Source organism: Somniosus microcephalus, chromosome 10, assembly GCF_052327205.1.
Source record: "Somniosus microcephalus isolate GS21.2 chromosome 10, FLI_Smic_1.0, whole genome shotgun sequence".
In the NCBI taxonomy this organism is placed as follows: domain Eukaryota; kingdom Metazoa; phylum Chordata; class Chondrichthyes; order Squaliformes; family Somniosidae; genus Somniosus; species Somniosus microcephalus.
The window spans coordinates 96184480-96208373 of NC_140996.1; the positions used below are offsets into that span (position 1 = coordinate 96184480).

The window sequence follows — 23894 nt, forward strand, 5'->3', positions numbered from 1 at the left end:
GTAGATGTGAGGAATAATCTAAATCTAGAGTGGTTTTTGTTAGATCCGTGTGTTAATGGAGACACGGAATGCAGGAGTTGATTTAACAAGTGTTTACTGAACAAAGTCTGGAGGTGAACTAACTACACAAGACGCTACACAGGCTTATATACCCGAGTGGTCACTACAGGTACTACAGTATACAGGGGCTTCAAAAACATAGTTCCTCTTAAAGGTACATACACTACAATTCCTCCCCTTTTAGATAAATAGTACATAACATTTTAAGTAATCATTAAATAACATTTTTACAAGAACAATAATATACACATTTGCTGAAGTTAATCAATTACAAATTCAGTCTCTCTGGAGGCTTCCTGACTCAGTCCGGATAACACCTCGGTGGTGTAGTAGGTTCTTTTGGCAAGGTCGATTCGGCTTCAATGCCAGTGTCGGGTTCATCTGGTTCCAGTATCACCGGATCGGAGGTAGATACTATGGGTATCTCTGCTTCATCACTAGGCGTATAGAGTTGTGGTGTAGGTTGTCCTTTTTCGGATGACTCTGTGATCTGGTCAGCATGGCGCCTTATTATGCTTTCTCCAATGTCCACGGTATACATCAGCGGTCCTAGTCGTGTGCAAATAGTTCCAGGCTGCCATTTCTCGGTACGGTAGTCCTGGGCCAAAACTGGTTGACCTATCTGGAAGGTTCTAGTTGGCCTTTCATTCATGCCTTGAAATTGCCGGTTCTCTACGTCCCTTCTGACGTTTGGCTTGACCAAATCCAGCCGGCATCTTAGGCTTCTATTGAAAAACATCATGGCGGGGGTTTGGTTTGTAACCACATGTGTTGCATTCCTGTACGCAAACAAGAAGTTATCTACCTTATGTTGTAGATTTATGTCTTCATTACCCATGGCCTTTATGGCCTTCTTGAAGGTCTGGACAAACCTTTCAGCCAATCCATTGGTGGCGGGATGGTATGGGGTGGACGTGTAGTGCTTAACCCCATTGTTTTTTAAGAACTTCCTGAATTCTTCGGATACAAATTGCGGTCCATTATCAGAACAGATCTGTTCAGGCAGCCCATTCCTGGTGAATATGGTCCTTAATACTGTGATGGTTTTTTCTGTGGTGGTGGAGGACATCTTTATTACCTCCGGCCACTTGGAGTGTGCATCAACCATGATTAAGAACATTGAGTCCATAAATGGACCAGCAAAGTCGATACGTACCCTTTGCCATGGAGATGAGGGCCACTCCCATGGATGTAGAGGGGCTTGTGGTGGGGCGTTTTGGACCTTCTGGTATCCTAGACAGCTCTTGGTCATTTCTTCGATGTCTCCATCGATACCTGGCCACCACACAAACGCTCTGGCTATGTTCTTCATTTTCACTCCACCCAGATGCCCCTTGTGAAGCTCCTTTAGCACTCTATCCTTGAGTTTGGGTGGAATCACCACTCTGGATCCACACATCAAGGTTCCTCGGCACACTGACAGCTGTTCTCTTCGCGAGAATGCTGGCAACAGTGGTTCACCATGTGCTGGCCATCCCTTCACCGTTAAATCGTAGACTCGTGAGAGAGTCGGGTCATTTCGCGTTTCCTTTTCAATGGTAGAATTTGTCACCGGTAGACATTCCACTATGGTTGAGTGGAACATCTCCACTGGGTCCACTGTAGGCGCCTCTTCCACCGTTGGCAATGGTAGGCACGATAACCCGTCAGCATTCCCATGCTGTTTTGTTCCTTTGTATTCTATTTCATATTGGTGTGCCCCTAGGAAAAGGGACCACCTCTGTAGCCTTTGCGTTGTCATAATGGGAACACCCTTTTTAGGGTTGAATATGGAGACGAGGGGTTGATGGTCAGTCAACAAGGTAAATTTTTGTCCGTGTAGGTAATGGTTGAATTTCTTCACCCCCCACACCAGGCTGAGTGCCTCCCTGTCGATCTGGGCATAGTTACACTCAGCTGAGTTCAATGAGCGTGACGCAAAAGCTATCGGCCGCTCCGAGCCATAAGGGAATCTATGCGATAATACCGCTCCCACGCCGTAAGGGGATGCATCGCACGCCAGTCTGATTGGCAGTGATGGGTTGTAATGAGCCAACACTTCCCTGGATGTGATCAAGCCTTTGCATTTATGGAAGGCACGTTTACAGTCTTCGCTCCATTTCCAAACTACTCCCATTTGTAGCAGTGCGTTAAGAGGGTGCAGAACCGTCGACAAGTTTGGTAAAAATTTATGACAGTAACTTACTAATCCGAGGAACGACCTTAATTGTGAGACATTTTCAGGCGCTGGGGCCTTTACGACCGCTTCAATTTTTTCAGGTGATTTATGCAACCCTTCTTCGTTAATGATATGGCCACAATATGATATTTGTTTCTGGAAAAATTCGCTCTTGGGGCGATTTGCTCGTAGGCCCCGTTCTCTCAGCCTCATGAGCACCTGCTCCAAATTGGCAAGGTGCTCGTTGTCATTTTCTCCTGTTACAAGGATGTCGTCTAGGTAGCATTGAGTCCCCGGAATCCCTTGCAGGACTTGCTCCATAGAAAACCACTCGATTGTACTGGTACAGTCCTTTGTGTGTGTTTATCGTGAGATACTTTTTAGAGGCCTCCTCAACCTCCATCTGTAGATATGCCTGTGCTAAGTCAGTTTTGGTGAAATGTTTCCCTCCGGATAGTGAGGCGAAAATATCTTCTATCCTCGGAAGAGGATACTGTACTGTGTGAAGAACCGGGTTTACAGTCACCTTGAAGTCCCCACAGATGCAAACTTTTCTCTGTTCTTCAGATTTATCATTATTCAACGTTTTCTTCATGACCGGGATGATGGGTGTTGCCCACTCACTCCAATCTACCTTGGATAACACGCCTGCTTTTTTCAAATTCTCCAGCTCTGCCTCGACGGCTGGACGAATTGCGTATGGCACTGGCCTTGCCTTAAACTTGGGAATTGCCGCATCTTCCACTTTTATTGAGGCGGTGGCGCCTTTCAGGGTTCCTAGTTCTTGTTGAAACACTTCTTTGGCGTTTGCCAAAATTTCTTTTAATCGTCCAGGTATGACATCATCATCGTTTTTTTTCTTACTGGTCACCGCCAGTGCCTGAATGGAGTGCCAGTCTAAATGTATCTTTCTGATACATTCACGTCCCAACAACGGTGGACCACCATCTTGCAGAACATATAAATACAACTTCTGTATTTCCTTGCCGTTGCATACAACAGGCACCCTTATTTTCCCTCTGGGGTACACTTTCTGCCCCGTATATGTCTTCAAGATAATGGATGTGTCTTTCAAAGGTATATGTGGAAATAGCCGCTCGTAATCCCGTCGACTCATGACGGTCAGAGCTGATCCTGTATCTAGCTCCATTTTGACTGGGGACCCCGCTATCGTGAGGGTAACCCAAATGGTCTGGTAATCTTCTTTGGCAATTACATTATGTAATTTGAGACAGCTTAGTCTCTTGTTTCCGGAGTCGCTATCGCTCTTCTGGTCTTCGGAGCTACTGTCCGTCCTCATTTGTACCTTTCTGTACTTTTCCTTATTGACCTTTTTACTGTCAGCGGATTTCTTTCCAGATCTGCATACACGTGCAATGTGTCCCATCTTTCCGCATTGCCTGCATGCTTTGTCCTTGAACCAGCAGTCCTTCTGGTCATGGGTGGATCTGCCACAGCGATAACATCTCTCGAAACCCCGTGTCATTTCATGGGTACCGAAGTCCTGTGGCTTTTGCTGTATCTCTGCAGCGCCTCTTGCTGCTGCTTCGTATGATACAGCCACACTGAAAGCCTTGTCCAGTGTTAAATCTTTCTCAGAAAGTAGTATTTTCTGTGTTCCTTCGCTTAGGAGACCACAGGCGAATTTGTCTCGTAGAGAATCTGCCAGTCCTGCCCCGAATTGGTAGTGCTTTGACAGCTTTCGTAATTCGGTGAGGTAATCAGCGTTACTTTCATTCTTGTGCTGATTCCTCCTGAAGAATTTGAATCGTTCCGCTATCAGCAGTGGTGTTGGGTTTAAGTGCTCCTGTAAGGTATCAACAATCTCATTAAAATTCTTGTCCATCGGTTTGGCTGGAGTGATCAAGTTTCGTAACAGCCCGTATGTCCTTGCGCCCATCAGATTTAGAAGTACCGATGCCTTTTTATCATCCGCTACTTCATTCGCCTTGCAATATACCTCCACTCTTTCCACATATGTGGTCCAATCTTCTATATCACTATCGAAAGCAGTAATATTGCCAGTCTTCGGCATCTTGAAAATCTAAAATGGCGCTTCCCGCGCTTTTCCTCCGTTCCCGATGGATCAAAATGGCGCCTCCCATGCTTTTCTTCCTTCCCCGCCGAGTTAAGATGGTGCCTCCCGCGCTTTCCCGCTGCTGCCAACGCTGTTCTCCGCGGTTCCCGTTGCGACCTGCAGCTTTTCGTGGTATTTCTATTTTTTTTTATATATCGCTTCAATAGTTTCTCCGTTACTTGGAGAACCGTTCCCGTCGTGGAGCGGACCCTGTGGGACTTTCCCCTCCCTCTGCTCGGTCGGAACGCCGACCTGCTTTGCAGCACCGGCCGCGCCCTGAGTGCTCCACCCTCTCTCTTTGCTTCTGCTTCCCGACTCGCTGCCCGGCCCCGTTGCAGAGCCACCTGATCGAGCTCTAGCCCGCCGCAGCCCAGGAAGGATCAGTGCACCACCTGCCACCAGCCCGTTTAGCTGGTGAAACCACAGTTTTTTTTTGTTTTTTTTTCTTGCTTCTGGCTTCGACCTTCGTCTGAGGAATCGATCCCCTTGAGGTGCTGCCAAATGGCAGGTAAGTTCGTTTCTAACTCGTCGCCACTGTTAGATCCGTGTGTTAATGGAGACATGGAATGCAGGAGTTGATTTAACAAGTGTTTATTAAACAAAGTCTGGAGGTGAACTAACTACACAAGACGCTACACAGGCTTATATACCCGAGTGGTCACTACTGGTACTACAGTATACAGGGGCTTCAAAAACATAGTTCCTCTTAAAGGTACATACACTACAGTTTTGTTAGCTGATACATTTTGCTTCACTTTCTGAATGTGCTACTATCTCATCTGGTGTTACTATCTCATCTGGTGTATGTGGCATTTTCCTTGACAAAGCCTGCACGTCTGTACTCTTAAGTACAATTAGACTATTTTCCAAGGACACGGCAACACCTCTGGCACTCACTCACTCATTCATCGGTGCGAATAGCCATTTTCTGAGATGCTGTGTCTGGAGAAATGGAAGCAGGCAGCCATGCCATCATCTACTACTTTATCTGAGAAATTGTACAGTTCTCTAGCCATTCACACAAATGATGGCTTCAGATGAACTGCAATGAATCAAAGCAGTTGGGTAATATAGCACACAGAGAAAGGAATTAATGACATTAATGTTTGCTCCATCAACATTGCTGATGTATTAAACCTGCAGCCATTCAATTGGCAGCTTAACAAGTGGGGGGAAAAGTACTCAAGCATACCTAATCTAGCTATCTGATGAATGGTACCTTATATAATACATTTCCTATACTACATTCCTTTCTCTGTCAGTATGACAGTTAAACAGTTAGCCTTCATCCCGCATTGCATTAAAAGATACTTTACAATGTTGTGCCTTCTTGATTTGTTTGGCAAGCCCAATTTTTACTTATTAACTTACTAAATAAATGCAACTGTTAGGACTTGGGTTTGTGTCTGTCATTTCCCCACACAGATAGTTCTTGATCTTGACCACAACATCAAAGGGAGCTGTGGAATGAATGCAAGGCTTTCCTACACGGTAGGGAGGGAGACAAAAGGTGACCCTCAGTCTGAGTAGCTCATGTGCACCTCTCAATAGCTGGTTTAAGAGCTGTTAGGGGAGAGATCTAAGAGCAAGTTGCCATCCTGTCTTCTCAATCAGGAACTTATGGAGTAGATTTTCCTCTTTAGCACTTGCGTGCAAACTAATGCCTAGCTAAAGTATATAGAGCAAAATCAGACAGGCCTCTGCTATAGGGACCAGGGCCGAACTGGCCATACGGGAAATTAGATTTCCTGAATTCCCCATGCTTGGTTTCATAGCGCTGTATCATCGGTGTCCTCCTTTACCCATGAGAATGTCGAAGAATCCCACACCCTTTGAGGGCAATCAGTTCGTCAACACATTCTGCCCCACCTGATTTTCCTCTGTGCTATCTCAACTGCCAAAGAGGAAATTTTTCCTCACCTTTGTCCAAATGTATAAAAGCATAGCTGCCTCATACAGAATACTAAACCTAAATGTTCTGCACTTAGAATTCAACTATTTACTGATAGTAATAACAATACCGTTGGTTTGATTACAGGTGTACAATATGCATTATAGCATGAGCATCAATGGAAAGGTAAAGGATGGATCACTGGAAATTGATACTGAGAACAACCTTGAGACTTTCAGAACTGGAAGTGGCAGTGAAGAAGCCGTGGAAGTTCATGATTTTCAGACTGTAAGTCAAACTGTGACTTAAATCTTGAGAAGAGCAGCCTGTTATTAGATACCTTAGAGTTCCTGGCTTATTTACAAGTGCATTGTTTCAGAGTGAATTACACCTATTTGCTTTCGATTAAAACCATTTTACATGGTCAGGCCTCATTTTAATTTGATCAGCGCTCAAGAGACAGTTCGCCGATCAGGGAGCTGAGCTGCAAGTTAAAGAAGAGAGGGGGAGCCACTGAGCAGCTGGCAGCTGATGACAAGATTTTTGTTGGGCTGGGAAGAACATTTATGCTCCTCCTGGCCCCACGAAAATCAGTTGTGCCGGGGTCTCTATGGTGGTCATGGAGCAGCCTGCAGTGGTTCCTTTAAGAACCAGTGGTTAGGCTATTTTTCATCCAGTGCCAGTGGGCAGAGCTATGCTTTGCTTATTGGTACCTGCAAATTGCAATGGGATCCTACAACCAGCATAGGACCCCAATTTTAATATTCTAATAAAGCTCCCACCTGTTTTGGGCAGGAGTGCTAGCTGCCCATTTTGAGACCTGGTCAGGTGGGCCTTGGGCAGCCAGAGGTCATCTCAAAAAAAAAAAAAAAAAAAAAAAAAAAAAAAAAAAAATTCACCTGCCTACGCATGTTTTTCGCTGTGAGCAGGGCTAAATAAAATCAGCCTCCTGTCATTCTATGTAAAACAGTTGTGTACCTGTTTCCTGATTATTTGGGAATTAACGCTTTTATAAGATCAGTCCGGGTGTACTCAGTTTGGATCTTTCATACAGTAAAAGATGTATTGTACAGAACCAAATAGATCCTGACTAAAAAAGAAAAGAAAGAACTTGGATTTATATAACGCCTTTCATGACCTCAGGACATCCTAAGGCACTTTACAGCCAATGAAATACTTTTGAAGTGTAGCCAAAATGTAGGAAACATGGCAGCTAATTTGCGCACAGCAACATCTCACAAACTGCAGTGTGATAATGACCAGATAATCTGTTTTAGTGACTTTGGTTAAGGGATGAATATTGGCCAGGACACCGGGGAGAACTCCCCTGCTCTTCTTTAAACAGTGCCATGGGATTTTTACATTCACCTGAGGGCAGACGGGGCCTCAGTTCAACGTCCCATCCCCAGTACTGCACTGAAGTGTCAGCCTAGATTATGTGCTCAAGTCTCTGGAATGGGGATAGAACCCACAACCTTCTAACTCAGAGGTGTAAGCTTTAGTACTGGGCCACGGCTACATATTCAATGAAAACATAAGACCAAAATGAACCGATTGTAAATGTAGCATTTTTGTTACATTTGTTTTGTGGCATGTTTCAGTGCATCTTGAGTGGAACTACAGATGTGCTTATGGATTGTTTAACAGCAGCTAATTTCTATTTTACAGGGAATTACAGGAATTCACTTTGCTGGAGGAGAGAAGTGCTACATCAAAGCCCAAGCTAAAGCACACCTGCCGGATATCGAGAATCTGAAAACAGAAGCGGTCTCATTTGCGCTTGTAGGTGTTAAATGGATTTTAATTTCTAATGGTTTTATAACAGCAAGACCCAGGTAACATAATCTTTAAATGGAGAAAGTAACTGTATTAATGCTATTTGGAGCTGGGGGTTGCAGCATCTTTCAGTCGAATGGATGCATAATTTGCAGGCCCCTCGAATTCTCCAGACCTTAATGCCATGTCAATCAACAGGAGATGCGGTTTGCTGCAGGGCAAGATTTTCCCCTTCAGTGTGACATTCAGATTTGCAAGGAAATCTGGCCTAGTTGCCCAGATACTGTGAAATTCATACACTTGAACGGCTGAGAAAATGCATCTGAAGTCTATTCACCTACTGTCCCAGTGGGAAGGCAAGAAAAACCAAAGATCTGTGTGCACAAATAAAAGGGATGAACTCGCATTGCGCAACTAAAATAAACAGGTTAATTCTTCTGCTAAAATAGCAGATGAAGGAATTACTAATAGCACATACAACAAATTCAACTCAGGAGTCTTTAATATTAAAGCAGAACAATTTGCACATGCCAGACTAGCAGTGAGTCTATTCTCAGTGAGCAGCTATGATACATTATACCTTCCTCCCGATCTATTATTAGTAGCCCGAGCCCACCTGGGCTAATTAGTAGAAGTACTGATATGCAAATTTGATTCAGATGAGACAGAGAGGTGGCACCTTAAATAATGCCTGTAGCAGGTCAGAAAATTGAAATAATGAAAATTCCAGACATGTATTAATCTCGAGAATGTGATGTTTAATTAGACTTTAATTTTTGACCATTCACCTAATATTTGACAGCTAGGGTTTTCAGACAAAAATGGAATTTGAGGGGCTGTGTTCAATTAAAATTTTAATTGAAAATTTAATGTGATTTTTTTTTAAACTGACAAGTTTTAAAGAACAATGGGTGTGAGTTCCTGGTCTGTGCACTTCAAAAGTACTTTAGACGGTTATCCAGGATTGCTGCTATACCTCTGACATACAGCATCATAACTTATCACTGGTAGTATATTAGATTGCTATATCCAAAGTACAGCTAGAATAATCACAGTATAGTACCTTTGCAAGTAGGAAAATGGTTGTCTGACTCCTTTAAATCACCAGGTAGAAATTGCTTCAAACTGTGTTAACATTATCGGAGAAGGGGACAAAGCTCTAATTGTGATGGTGCCAATGATCAAGAGATGTCCATATTTGGTACTGGCCCCATGCGACCAATCCATGTTTCAAAAGGACTGGAAGGAGGTTCTGTAGATCTGCAGAAATAAGAGGAACATGACAGAAAGTGAAAAAGTGACATTCGCAGCAAAGGACATAAAGGAAAAAAAAGCTGCATTTAACCACCAGATTAAAAAAAGCAACAAAAGTTGAATCCTAGCTGTTAAGGACACCATCAGAAGCAGAGAAGAATGTGTCGCATCTTTTCTGCCTTGAATTCACAGAAGAAGTGAAAAGGGCTGAAGATATGGACTTTGGTAAGGATCTCTCTTTTGTTGTCCCTTCAAGAACACATTACCCAAACGAGAAATTAGAAAGTGAAACCATACCAATGCTGAATTCATGTTTAAAGTCATGCAGCAATTATTTGTTAATAACCATACATTACCTTTGCAGTAGCATGGCAATACAGCTAATGTGAAACATTGTTAATATGGATCCTTCCTCTCTCTACAGATGAACCTGGATTATCTAAAGTCTAAGAATATGCACCACAACGCACTGCACCACAGCAAATGGAAGTGCTATTTCAAGCAGCATCAAATGAGATTGAGGCACCCAAACTAATATGAAACAGTCACCATTATATTAGCATCACGCATCACTGAGGATGTAATGCATCCACTAGTCAAAGGCAAAATGGGTCGTAGGCATTTAAAGACAGAAGAGTAGATGAGTGAGTATGGAGTTCAGCAGGTTGGTCGTTCAGAGTCTTCGAGCAACAACAGGATATCCCTAGTCAGCTTCATAGCATAAATAATGAGAGGTTGAGAAAATAAAGCAAGGGAAAGCTTCCTGCCCAACATACATTCTGTGCTGGGCCAAAGCACTCCATTCATGGAGGAAATTTTATCCAATATAGGGGGAACCAATTGAAGATTGTGGACACATTGGGAGTGTTCATGCAAAGTCCTCTGTCACCATATTGAATGTGGGGGCAAGTCTCCAATTGCTCTGTAGTCTGAATGGGAGATCTTGAAAAAAGATTGCAATTGACGATGGCAAATGGCTTGAAAATATTAGAGAAAAATTGTACTCTACTATGACTGATGGGTTTATATGGCTTGCAAGATGTCCAGCAGTCTACCCTTGGGCAAAATGCTGGTAACCTAGAGGAGTTGCATAGCATCTGAGACCTAGGACTGTGAAATAAAGCAGTTTAATGATTCACAGATGGCCACATCTTGGCAAGTGTTTTTCAGTCCATCTCTGAATAGATTGGAGAAGTGTACATGAGGGCACATGCAAAAGACCTTCCAGTTCAAATCACAAGGGAGTCATATTATTACAATTCGATACCTGGCTGTTAAGGCAGGTTTTGTGGAAAAAATAGCATCCGAATCACTTCCGCCCACTTCCGGTGCGGGCCGCGCTGGACGCCATATTGGTGAGAGCAAAAAAAGATGCTGTTCAACTGCACCTGAAGCATTAACATATTCAAATAAGGGGCCTAAATCCTGCTTCTGCTCCCTCTTGCAAATTTGGCTTGCATCTGAGGCAGCCAATGCCAGCAATGTTTACTCACAGGAAAACAAACTTTAAACAGCGCCAAATTGAAAAAAGGTAATTACAGGAAACTTTGTGCTATCCGGCACCGACAGGACCGAGCTGTTGCCGTTCCCTCAAAACTGCCGGACATACCAGCGCTAATGTTGAAAGATACGGAAGCTTTTAAGCTCCATATCTGTCAACAAACCCTGTTGCTTAGCAACAGCTTCTAAACAGTCCAAGCATCTCTGTAGCATCTCTGTAGTTTAGCAATAGCTTCAGCAGACCTTGCAAAGCTTGACTGTTGAGGAAAAAAGCAATGAGAAGAAAAAAAAACTAACACAAACGGCTCCTGATTTTTGCCGGTGGCTCGAGCATTCCGGACAGTTAGCCTCCGGATAACACAAAGTTTCCTGTACTTACCATTATCATCTCCAACCTCACTCCCAACTCCGATCTCCCCCGATCCTAACCATGACCTTCAGTTTATGGGCTTTATCGGATTACTAGGCCTAGACTTCTTATGGGGGTGACCAGCACTACAGATCCTAAACTTGTAAAATTGACACTTGGATATAATTGGGATTGGTAGCCAATGAAATTCAAGAACTAAAATTACTTCAATGATGGCCAAGGAGCTATCTTTCTGTATTCGCTATACGTGTGAATATGTGTATTTTTGTGATTGGTTAATGACTATAGGGGAAAGACAAGCAGGTGGCTGAAACTACATCGGTACAGGAGATTCCCTTCATTGAAATGGGTGGTGAGGAGACTGCAACAAATCTTCCATATCGATGCTGGTTCATCCTCATCTGGCACAGGTTGTTGGAGTCCTTCATCCTCCAGAGTCATAGCATGGGACATTCTTCACCAATATCGAGCTTGATGCCTGTCTCATTATTGAGGTTAAGATAAGATCACAGTTGCTATAGCTGTCTCAAAAGTCTTACCTACTGTCTTTTAATCTACTGGTTTATATTACAGGATAGTCAGTGTGTAATTTACACCTCCAGTAGAGTATATCAATTAACTAGTTGGAATTTGGAGTATGACAAGTTAATTGGCTCAATTTTGCCAATAATTGACTAAATTGCTGTTTTTATTCAATTGTCGTAAAAGATTTAACACCGGAAAGAAATTTATAAACCGCATAAATACCAACTAAATACAACTTGACACCTGCATATCCCCCATGTGGGAAGTGATCTCACAATTTGAAAAGGATTATTGGACCTGGAAAATACTAAAACTCTATTTTCTTGGCAGTTTTCTCTCTCATGTTGACTGCTTGCTGGGATATCATCGCAGTGCACTAATCATTCACCCTCAAGTACTTCACCAAAGAGGCCATTAATCATGTGTGTGCCTACGCAGTGAATATCACCTGACCTGCATGTCTTGTCTACCCCTGAGCCACCAGGAAAGCTCAAAATGTTTTTAAAAGATACAGATCTGAGAAAAGGTATTTGCAATGAAGTAAACTTGCAAAGAAATGGGACCACACAGCTTGAGCTCAGAGGTGTTAAGGTAGTGATGGACTTAAGAGGAGTGAGTTTTTGCTTGTCTCGTGTTGAAGAACTCTAGTTCATGGGAATTAGGTGAAAGCAAAGATCAGAAATCTTAAGGAGGTTAGTATTTGAGAGGCACAAGCCATGAGAAACCTATCAAAGAACCTTTTTTAGCCAGCAAGCCAGAACAGGATGAATTGTCAAAAGACATCAGCTGAGAGATTTCTGCAAGTGCATCCCCAAGATTGTAAGTGTCAACAATACAGACAAAATGCAACTTGGACCAAAGCAACATGATTACACTCCAATACAAATATATGAAATGTAGTATTGACTTGGGTGCAAACAATTCCCTGGTTGGAATTCCTTTAAAGATTGTCAGACAGGTAGAAGCAGAGAAACTCCTTTCAAATGTGTTTTTCTTTAAATCATTGAATTCTAGTTGTTTGATATGCAGACAACGATCATGCATTATGGGATTTTACTCACTGAACAATTTGAACAGCAAGATGGAACATATTGCCAATCATGGTCTCTACTTTCCAATTCAGAGAAGCAGAACCTGACTTGCACAGAATCTAGATGTGTATCCCCCATTGAAATACAAGGAGGAACAGAACTCGGAGAAAAATGAGAAGCTTCATCTAATTTATATGGAGCTTCCTACCACTGGTATTCATAACCCTCAAATTTAGCATTCTGAAGCAGAATCTCCACTCTTCCTTCAAGGAATCCAATAATATTGTTATGAATGACAAGCACCTACTACAAGTAGACTTGCAGAAAGTCATCTTTGCTAATTATTTCATCCGGTCATGTTGTAAGATACTAAGCTGTAACAAGTCACCCAGATTCATAGTGGAAGCAACTCGAGGAAGATTTTATATAAATGAAGACACTTACAATGTATGCTGTGCTTAGAATTGCTAAGTGCTTATGGGAAGCAATGCATGTAGTAGCAGTTCTTAAAGGGGCTTCACAAAGGAATATGCATTATAATGTTCTAGCATGTGGTATATCCCTGAGGTTGTGCAGTCACAGTTGTGTGTACCTCCAATCTCTCTGTACTATTATACCTGCTTGCAAGACAAGATGATGTAAAATCATCAGGAGTAAAATCTCGTGGATGGTTGGCCCAACTGTCTCAAGCCCTTCATGCCTTTTAAGGAGTACTACTCTTGAGAGCACCAAAAGAGCAGGGCACAGTGAAGTTGGAACCTTACCCAGAGCTCATAGAAAAGTACAGTAATATAAATGGTCATGCCATGTAATATTGTACTACTGTGAGAATGTCATAGAGGCACATACAGAGAGCATCAGGCTAATGGAAGAATTGCTCAAAAGCATTTATTTAAGACAGCATTTTGACAGAAGAGGCCTACACTGTTTTGGGGTCAGTAAATCAAATGGGTGAAACCTTGTGGAACGAGCTTTTAGTTCAGAACTGAACACCTGTACAAAACTGCAAATCCCTTAGCGGATTCCCAGCAAACAAAAAAAAAAATGAACTCCTAAAAAATATGAGACTGGCTAGAACTCCATTGCAACGTTTGAAGATCATCTCCGATAAGATCTCTTTTATCTTTATGATGGCGTCACCAGAACGTCACCCCTTGGCAAATCTGGACTCAACTGCTTATGATTTTACGGAATTATAACCAATTATTTATCAAAGAATCATTTTGTGTTGAGTATTTAAGACCCATTAAAAGCTGGCATAATTACTACACATTTAAATACTTTCAAGAGCAACCATTGGGGAAAGATTAGTGTTACAGAGAACACAGATGCATCCATTTCATGAACTACTAAAAAATCAACAAACATAGTTAATAATCGGGTGGTAGGTAATATTGTTGTATCAAGTATGGCAACTGTTCTGTACATGGCCTACAGATTTGTTCATTTCTTCCCAATTCTCCTTCACTGCAAGTGGGACACAGACGCGACCTATGGCCTCCTGCTGAGCTTAGTGCTAGAAAGAGCGCGTTACACCACAAATTCTGATGTTCAATAGCAGGCAGCACCAAAATACCGGTGCTGCCTGCGCTCTCTCAGCGGGCGACTGTTCGCCTTGGCCACTGCTGTTACCAGCAGGTTTCCAGTGTACTGGAGTTTCTAGGCCTTGGTCTCTCAGCCAGCACCAACATGTTGGTAGATTGGCAAGAGACAACCTTGGAATGGATCATGCAGCTGTCTCTCAAGGAAACAACACATCCAGTCCATCAAGCATCCCTGCTCAAGTGACATTAGATGTGGCAGAAAGTGAGCAGGACTAAATAGCTACTACAACACCAGAGATGTGAGTGAGCAGGATTAAGCAACCAGTACACCCCCAGAGATTGAGGAGGGTGAGCCACAGTACATGGGTGGGGTGGAGCAAGTATTGGTGCCTGCTGAAAGCAAGACAGATGCTGGCTGGAGGTCCAGTATGATTTGTGCCTCTGTTGCAGCAACTAAGGATTGACCTCACAGGACTGACTGAGACTCCTCTAAAATGCACAGTATAAGGGTGACTATGGCTACAGTATCCCAGAAAGCCATCTGTGACACCCTGCAGCTAGCCAGCAACTTTATTCCTTCCACAAAAAAATCACTTAAAAATGTAATAGGTTGGATGTTGGACATCATCCACAATACATCAACACAAAGGGGAAGCATTCACACAACATACAATGGTTAGTACATTGTGTGTAAGATGCATATGTAATTGTTTAGGATAATGTAGGACCACACAAAAGATATGAATTGATGGTAGTTGAGGAAGTAGGCAGGAAAGAAGACATTTTAGGATATTTTATTTTGTAGTTGTGGACAAACAGTTTGAGAAATTGAGCAACTCAGGTGCTTATTAAGTGTCTGACGAACCTTTAAAGTTTGTGCTGATGTTTCACCAGCTCCTTCCTCATGGTTACCTTCCTGCTCTAGCAGTTTCAAGGATTCTGCTTTTGTTGCTTGACGGGGCAGGGGGGGAGTTATGCAGCAGATGACTGATTTTTGAGATCTTGGGTCTGTACTGCAATGTGCCCTCTGATATGTCGAGAAATCTGAAGCAATACGTCAAAAGCCATCCTTGAAGTCTTCCTACCCCTTTAAAATAGGGCTGGCACAGTCGATTGCCATAAAATAAAAGTATCATGGGAGCTGTCAGAAAAGCAGTAAGTGACCTGCATGATTCTATTATGAGGATCGCAGACCAGCTGTACGTCGATAAGAGTAAAATCCCTTTCAGTTCACGCACACCACAGTATTATGCACAGGGGTCCAAATGGCCATATGGGCGCAATTAATGACTCTCTACAGTCAGAAAATCAGCAGACTGGTAGAATTGAAGATGCCAGCTCTACTAAATCTGACACCCCTTCACGTATCTGTGCACAGAAAACTGGCTAGCACCAGTGTTAGTTTGGAAAGAGTTGGAGGCTTAAAATTTGAGGCTGTGGCAATTTTGACAGCTACCAGCAATGCCATACGGATGTTAGATCTTGTCTGGAGGTGGTGTCTGAGAATTGCCATAGCTCTGTCACTGCTTCCCTGCTAAGCTTTATCCTCCTAAGGTACTGCTCTTCAGTCAATCCCAGATAGCGGTGCCTGGAATAGTATATCTGATTGATAGAATAGCAGTGGAACAGTACTGTACAAATGATTTGCCACCTGACATCTTTAGAAGCCTTTTCCCCATCTTGCTGGCCTCCCTAAGCTAAATCCCATGCAAAAGGAGCACAGAATACAATAACCATTTACACAGAGCTCAGTATCTTGAAACTCTACTATGCAGTTGACCTGTCACTACAAACAACCAGATTGCGACTTCTGCAATGCCTGAGTCTTGAAAATATGGTGCACTTTCTGCTTTATTAGCCAAAGTCCCAATAATAATAAACTTGTATTCAGCACTGTGGCATAGGAGTCCCTTTCCCTCAACTGTAACGTAGAGTTAAAGCTAACTTCAGCTGTACTTTCTAGGGTCTAGAGTTGTGTTTATTGAGGAAATGTTTATTGCTACAGGTACTGTAATAGAGAGAGGCTCATAGAAAATAGGGGAAAAGGTCACTTAGAATCCCAGAACGCATGCTACTTATAGTTGGAATGGCTAGGAGAGAGAGATAAAAATAAGAGATAAGAAATAAGAATATCCAACCATCTCTTCTGAAGTTGACATCCTAATTGACTGTAACAAAGGTAATCTATCCCTTCTCATCCTTCTTGACCTGACTGCAGCCTTTGACATGATTGATCACAAAATTCTGCTCCAATGCCTCTCCACTGTCGTCCAGCTGGGTGGGACTGCATTCACCTGGTTCATTTCCTATCTTTCCAGCCATAACCATAGAAGTACCTGCAATGGCTTCTCTTCCCAATCCTGCACTGTCACCTCTGCTGTTCCCCAAGGATCTATCCTTGGCCCCTCCTATTTCTCATCTACATGCTGGCCCTCGGTGACATCAACCGGCGACCCAGTGTGAGTTTTCACATGTGCACTGATGATACCCAGCCCTACCTCTCCTCCACCTCTCTCGAACCCTCCACTGTCTCTATACTGTCAGACTGCTTGTCCGACATCCCGCACTGGATGAGCAGAAATTTCCTCCCATTAAATATCGGGAAGACCGAAGCCGTTGTCTTCGGTTCACGCCACAAACTCCATTCCCTTTCCACTGATTCGATCTCTCTCCCCGGCAACTGTCTGAGGCTGACCAACTTTGTCATATGCGATCACAAGTTGAGCTTCCTACCTCATATCCGTTCCATCACTAAGACAGCCCATTTCCACCTCCATAGCATCGCCCATCTTCGCCCTTGCCTCAGCTTATCTGCTGCCGAAACCTTCATCCATGCCTTTGTTACCTCTAGACTTGACTATTCCAAAGCACTCCTGTCCGGCCTCCCTAATTGTACCCTCCATAAATCTGAGGTCATCCAAAACTCTGCCCCACATGTCCTAACTCGCACCACGTCCTGCTCACACATCTCCCCTGTGCTTGCTGACCTACATTGGCTCCCAGTTAAGCAACGCCTTGATTTTAAAATTCTCATCCTTGTTTTCAAACCCCTCCATGGCCTCGCCCCTCCCTATCTCTGGAATCTCCTCCAGCCCTATAATCCCCTGAGATCTTTGTGCTGCGCCAATTCTGACCTCTTGAACATCCCCGATTTTAATTGCTCCACCATTGGCAGTCATGCCTTCAGCTGCCTAGGTCCTAAGCTCTGGAATTCCCTCCCTAAATCTCTCTGCCTCTCCACTTCTCTTTCTTCCTTTAAGATGCTCCTTAAAACCTACCTCTGCAACCAAGCTTTTGGTCATCTGCACATCTACACATCTCCTTTTATGGCTCAATGGCAAATTTTGTTTTTTGATAATGCTCCAGAAGTGCCTTGGGACATTTTATTATGTTAAATGTGCTATATAAATGTAAGTTGTTTCTTGAAATCCATTTGAGTAGTGGTTCAGAATCCATTGAATATGGAGGAACAGAACAGACTTTAATAGGTGATGGAAGTAAAGACTTAAGCAATGAGTGATGGCTACCACCAAGTTGATAAGCCTAAGAGCTATGGCCTATCTCACGGATATCACTATCAACTGACAACCCTTGAAGGGAGAAATATATGTGTCTGTCTTAACCGTAGGTGTATCTGAAGATACTGACTATCAAATCTTTGAAGGAATCTGCCCCGAGGGTCCTCCAATTGAAGACAGGATAGACACCAATTGAATTGCTTAATGTTGTGAAGAAGGAAAAGAGACAAACCTGGTAATTCTGTTAAAAGGGCAGGTTCTATGAAGTTTGAAAAAAAAAAAGGCCTGGTTGATCTCTGGTCTAGGGAAGCAGGCATATTGTGGTGCACGAGGAGCTCACGAGTAAGGTTGAAGAGTCCAAAACGTGAGAAGAAGCTACAGAAATTTGACAGATGTCGTGGTATACAAGGGATAGATGAAAAGGGAAACAAGACTTAATATGTTTTGTAGACTGAAACTTCACTATATCTGAGTGCAAAAGGCCTGTAGTGTTAAACCAGAGAAATTGTAATCAATACCACTCAGCCATTTTGAAATGAGTCTGCAGCTCTTATGGTTCAGAAGCGTATTTAACTGCTGATTGAGCTCATAATTTTGGGAGATGGTGGTGTAGATAACTTGCCTTCAAGTGTGTCAGCATTGGAATCATATTCTGCTGTCCACTTGATTGACCCTATGTGAAATAAGGAGTTTGATCGAATGATCATTTGTGTTTGGAGCATCAAAAGCAATCCAAAGAGGACATCTATGGGGAAACCCAAACCTACATTCTGGGTCTTGTTCATTGTGTTAACATCTTTAAAGAATAGTGGCCACTGAAGTCAATCAGCAGAATCTATCAATTTTCACCATTGCTTTATGGGTGTGAGCATTGCCTGCAGATCCCAGAGTCAACACCTGACTGACATTGTGGAGACACCTCTCTCCACAATGCTGTTTAGGAAATCAAAGGTGGAGTGTATAAAAACTGGTTATGAGTTGGTCTTGTGTTTTTTCTACCAGAATATAACAATATGGTGTAAAACAAACCATTCTGATTACAAACATTATAATATCAATTCATACAGTGGGTGAAATTTTCAACACTCCTGTCACATCTAGTATGGGTCGAGAGCAGTAGGAATTTGACATCCTGGTGCCAGAATATTTTTTACTGAAGGTCAATAGCACCTCAGTGGGAAATAAAATGGTGAAGTTATCGTATACTGATATACAGATCAAAAGAAGAATGCTGAAAAATGTCCAGCTTAATGGGAATCACGAGTGGGTGGGATAATGAAACTGTCCAAAACATGGACCCGAATTAGTAAGATTCCTCTGATCACTGAGTATCTCAATGTTTGGAGTGAAGAGAACACTGCAAGGATTGCAAAATAAACAAAGGAGGACAAATGAATAATTCCAGAGGCTCACTAATTTGAGGAAAAATAGACTGGATAGCAAAATAAAGAGAACACAGAAGTGGGCCTTTGATATCTGAATCATGAACTTGTCCAATTGTAGGTTTTGTGACAGGAGGTAGAATTCTCCCTCCTCAAAAACCACAACATAGTGAATGAGCTGAAAATGATCCCCAGAGAATTATCATGAGGTGCAAGGGTCGCCTATGGGAGGGGTCTTTTCAGAATCAACTGTCCATTTATTAATTAAATCTGACAGACCAAACCTGACATTCAGCCAGAATGTTACTATCAAGCATCAGTTTTAATTAAAGTGTTTGTAGATGCAAAATACATGCTAGCATCTTGGGGGAGGGAGAGGGGGGAATGCAGCATTATAGCCACGGCTGTTACAATAAGTCACACCTTAGATGTCGTATTTTATGGTATGTCCTTATTATAAAGCAGACTATAAAAATCATTGATATGAAATTATGACAGTTTATAAATTATTTTGTTGTCCTTCGAGGGTTTGCAATAGATTTTTAGTGTAGGTGGTATAAGAGATTTTACAATATATTTAATGGTCGTTCATTAATAAACTAAGAGATAAACAAAAAGCTGATCCTTTGTGGCAGCTCTAACCTTTTGATCCCATCCCAAGAAACATCCTTATGATTATTCATTCTCTAGATTCTTTTGCCATTTTAGTTAGATATTTTTAGCTTTTAACCATAGGAGTACATAAATAAATCTCCAAACCTACCACTGATTCCTAATAATTGACAGTTATGTTTGCACTTAAATATATAATACAGGTTGCATAGTAAAACATATAACATTTATTATATGTGAAATACATTTTGAGAAAAACTTGGGAAGAAAACAAATTCTGATAGTTGCTATCTTTGTTTCAATTTTGTTTACGAGATTGCCAAATAAATTGCCAACAGCTGACACTTGTACTTCTGGATATTCAAGTACAAGACCTTTAAGCGAGAGCAAGACATGTCTGTATGCCTGTCTGAGCAATACAAGGTGCCCTTTTCACAAGATGTTCTACCAAATCCCTTTTCAGAGATGCCTAAAGGGAAACACTCAGAAATCTCTCATCAATCAATTAGATTAGAGAATTTTTCTTGAAGAAGTGGCTTAACAAGAGGTGCACAATAGATGTACACTTGTGTAAGCGCAAAGGAATGATATCTGCGATAACTTCAGCATGAGCTTGTCTCTGAAGCACAGCAGGAGGTTTGTAGGAGTTTGATGATAATTCCACACTGTTCACGTCCAAAAATGAATCCATGCATATCCACTCTTGTGCCAACACCGCCATCATGTGGTAACATTGGTGTAATTCCAGATATTTCTGGAAGAACCATTTTAAGAGGGAAAAGACAACCCAAGCTCCACACTGGATGAGTGTTCTGCTATCGGGTTGGCTTAGGGTGGGGCAAAGTTGCCTTTGTCTCCGTCTCAGCATTTGTGAAATATGACCAGTCCTGATTGGATACTTATTGGCAACTAGGACTGCGGCTCGCCTCAGTTTGAAGAGATGATCCCAATCTTAGCTGAGCTGAAAGACCTATCATTAGTTGGAATTGTCCAGCTGTGTGATGTTGCTAATGCCAGACATTGCACAGCACAGCTGGTTTTGTAAAAACTTAAGAAATGTTCCTGTTCGTGTGGCGATTTTGGGTTACATTTAAGGGAATTGGATTTGAAAAAAATCACAAGAAGCTTTGGAAATGCAAGCAAATAATAAAAACTATTTGTTAATATAAAGGTTCCATATATTTAAATGATCCCTTAAATATTTGCTGAATTAGTACAACAGAAGGTTACTGCTCTGGGAATACAGAATCTTCTATCCATTAAAAAGAAAAATACGTCACTATTTTCAACAAAATGCTTGAATTGTTTGGGACAGTGACAGTGGAGCTCCCTTTAGCATGTGTCAATAATGTAACAGATGGTTGATGACTACATCATTATTTTTGAATAGTTGGTAAACAATATGCAATGCATTATCTACTGTTCTGTTATTTAAGGAAGAGGAAATCATGCCTGCAAGGTTTGAGGAAGAGTCTCTCATCTGGGTGGCCGCAGACCAACCAATCAAAGACCATGCCTTCTTGAGCCCTAAGATTTTGGAACTGTGTGGTGATCTCCCTATTTACTGGCTTCGTCCAACATATACAAAAGGTAACCCATGATGACTATGAAGCAACAACCATTTACTGCTGCAGTCTAGCTATAAAGGCTACATAGGAATGGCTTCAGATGAGACAAAATGTTTTTTTGTGGAACCTATAAGTAGGCCTTCTCAGAAGAACCAAAAATCAATTAACCTTTCAAACAATCTACACACGTGAAATGTAATTTTGAACTTTATGTTTTCACCCTTGCACTGATTTCTGTGACTCTGCGCTCAAAACACAAAGGCTCGCTCAACTGAAGCATGGATTGGGCGCACAGGTCAGCCTGACTTTCCCGCAATTAAAATTAATGCATTAAAAAGTCAACTAATAAATAAAATAAAATTAATTGCCAGATCACTTCGAATGTGTGTACTTCTAAATTAGTTTCAAGTAGAGTCTAACTTCTGCTTCTTCATCAATCCTGCCATTTTGTAGGTGGGCAGCATAAGCAGACTACATTATTCTGCAGAATTTGTAACAACAGTTATGAAGTGATTACTCGTACACCTCCTGCACTGTTGGTTGTGAGCCGAGGAGGAGGTTGGGCAAGTTATGGTGGATGCGTATAAGGTGCACTAAATTCCATATTTCTCCAATCCATGCTCCCGTCAACCGAGGCCTAGTACCCTCACAAAACTTACTCTCATGTATCTATCTATATAATAATGTGATTTGTGTTTATAAACTTATATCTGAGCTTTCAGGATGCTTCAGTCTTCTGTTTCTCTTAGAATCATAGAACTATGCAACATAGAAGGAACCTATTTGGCCCATCATGCCTGTGCCAGCTCTTTGAAAGAACTACGCAAGTAGTCCCACTCCCCCACTCTTTCCCCATAGACTTACAAATTTTTTCTTTTCAACTATATAATTCAATTCCCTTTTGAAAGTTACTATTGAATCTGCTTCCACCACCCTTTCAGGCAGTGCATTCCAGATCATAACAACACGCTGCTAAAAAAAATTCATTTCCCCTGATCTCCCCAAAATTATGAAGGATTGTGATAACAGTAGATGAGGAGAAACTGTTTCCACTGGCAGGAGGGCTGGTAACCAGAGGACACAGATTTAAGATAATTGGCAAAAGAACTAGAGGAGAGATGAGGAGAATATTTTTTACACCGCGATTTGTTATGATCTGGAATGCTCTGCCTGAAAGAGTGGTGGAAGCAGATTCAATAGTATCTTTCAAAAGGGAATTGAATAAATACTTGAAGAAAAGGAAAATTTGCAGGGCTATGGGTAAAGAGCAGAGAGTGGGACTAATTAGGTAGCTCTTTCAAAGAGCCGGCACAGGCACGATGAGCCAAATGGTCTCCTACTGTGCTGTAAAATTCTATGATTCTATGAGATTGCCAATTTATTCTCAGTTTGGTGGTATTTTAATGCTGTAGAGCCAAGCCTTCTATGATTTGAAATGAGAATGTTCAAACTTATTTCAGACAACACCTTTACAGCCAATGGAGACAGAATACTTTTGTCCCATCAGAGTCAGCTGGATTCAACTGATAACGCCCTGAAAATGGATAACATTATTTTTAACATTAAAAAAAAACTGGCTTGAAGCCAGCCAATTTGCACTGTAATTACTATTGTGTTCACAGAAGGTCAAAGGAAGAAAAGATCAATAGACCGTGAGAGACCTCTGATACCTGACCCTTACTACTATGAGTTTGAGTTTAACACTGGTGTGGTGGATGAATATGGTCAGATTGAAGGAGCACCTGCTGAGGTTGCCATCGACACAACTGATGTCCAAGCTCAGGATGCAAGACCAGAACAAAGAGCAAACGACACCGTTCCAGAAGAAGAAGGGGTTCCATCTACTTTCAATGCAGAAAACCCCTATCATGTAAGTATTGAATCGTCTTGCAGGCATTCAGGATTATTTTACAAAGGTTGTACATAGCAGTTAATCAAATAATAGAGCCTAGCTAAGCATGGGCATCCGTGCCAAGTAACTGACTTAAAATTTCAAAGAATACATAAACAAACGGGTTCGTATGTGCGTAATTGTACCTTAATCACCATTTTTGACTGTTCAAAAACAAAATTATTGCTAACACTCATGGCAATCAAGATTGTATCATAAGGTTTTTCATATTTGTCAAAGAAGTTCTGTAACCTTGCTACCCTGACGTGGCATCCTATGTTTTCAGCTGACTAAGAATGAGAAGTTATATGACCATGCACAGAAACCTTGTCTAAATTTAAGGATTTCTGCTCTATTTGAAGATTTTGTATTTACCCAGTCTGATTTCATTTGAAATTTGGATGTTGTAATGTATATACCTTTAAGGGGGGGAACTATCTTTTACAGCTCATGTATACTGTAGTACCGGCAGTGACCACACCTGTATATAGCACTGAGTAGTAATCTGTACAGATCAGTTCCACTGTGAACCACGTTGAGTAAACACCTGTTGTACCGTTCTCCTGCAGTCTGTGTCTTATTATACACGGACACAACATTGGCGACAAGGCAAGTTCGAACCTACCTGCAACTCTGCATCACCTCCCAGGGATTCATTCCTGGAGATCAGTGGATTGGAGGTCAAGGCCAGAGACTCGGGCGTCGACCACGGGCAACCGCCCAGTCATCCAGCAGAG

General features: G+C 42.0%; 1 protein-coding gene across 1 annotated transcript in view; it reads left to right on the forward strand.

Annotated features, from left to right (window-relative positions):
* Positions 1-23633, forward strand: part of LOC147111582 (leukocyte cell-derived chemotaxin 1-like) — a 40548-nt gene extending 16915 nt beyond the window's left edge. The window contains exons 3-6 of the mRNA XM_085998647.1: positions 6334-6474; positions 7855-7968; positions 21135-21288; positions 22889-23633. Of these exons, the coding sequence (XP_085854773.1) occupies positions 6334-6474; positions 7855-7968; positions 21135-21288; positions 22889-23193 (714 nt within the window). The 3' untranslated portion in view covers positions 23194-23633. The remainder of the gene's footprint in view (positions 1-6333; positions 6475-7854; positions 7969-21134; positions 21289-22888) is intronic.
* The last annotated feature ends 261 nt before the right edge of the window (positions 23634-23894 follow it).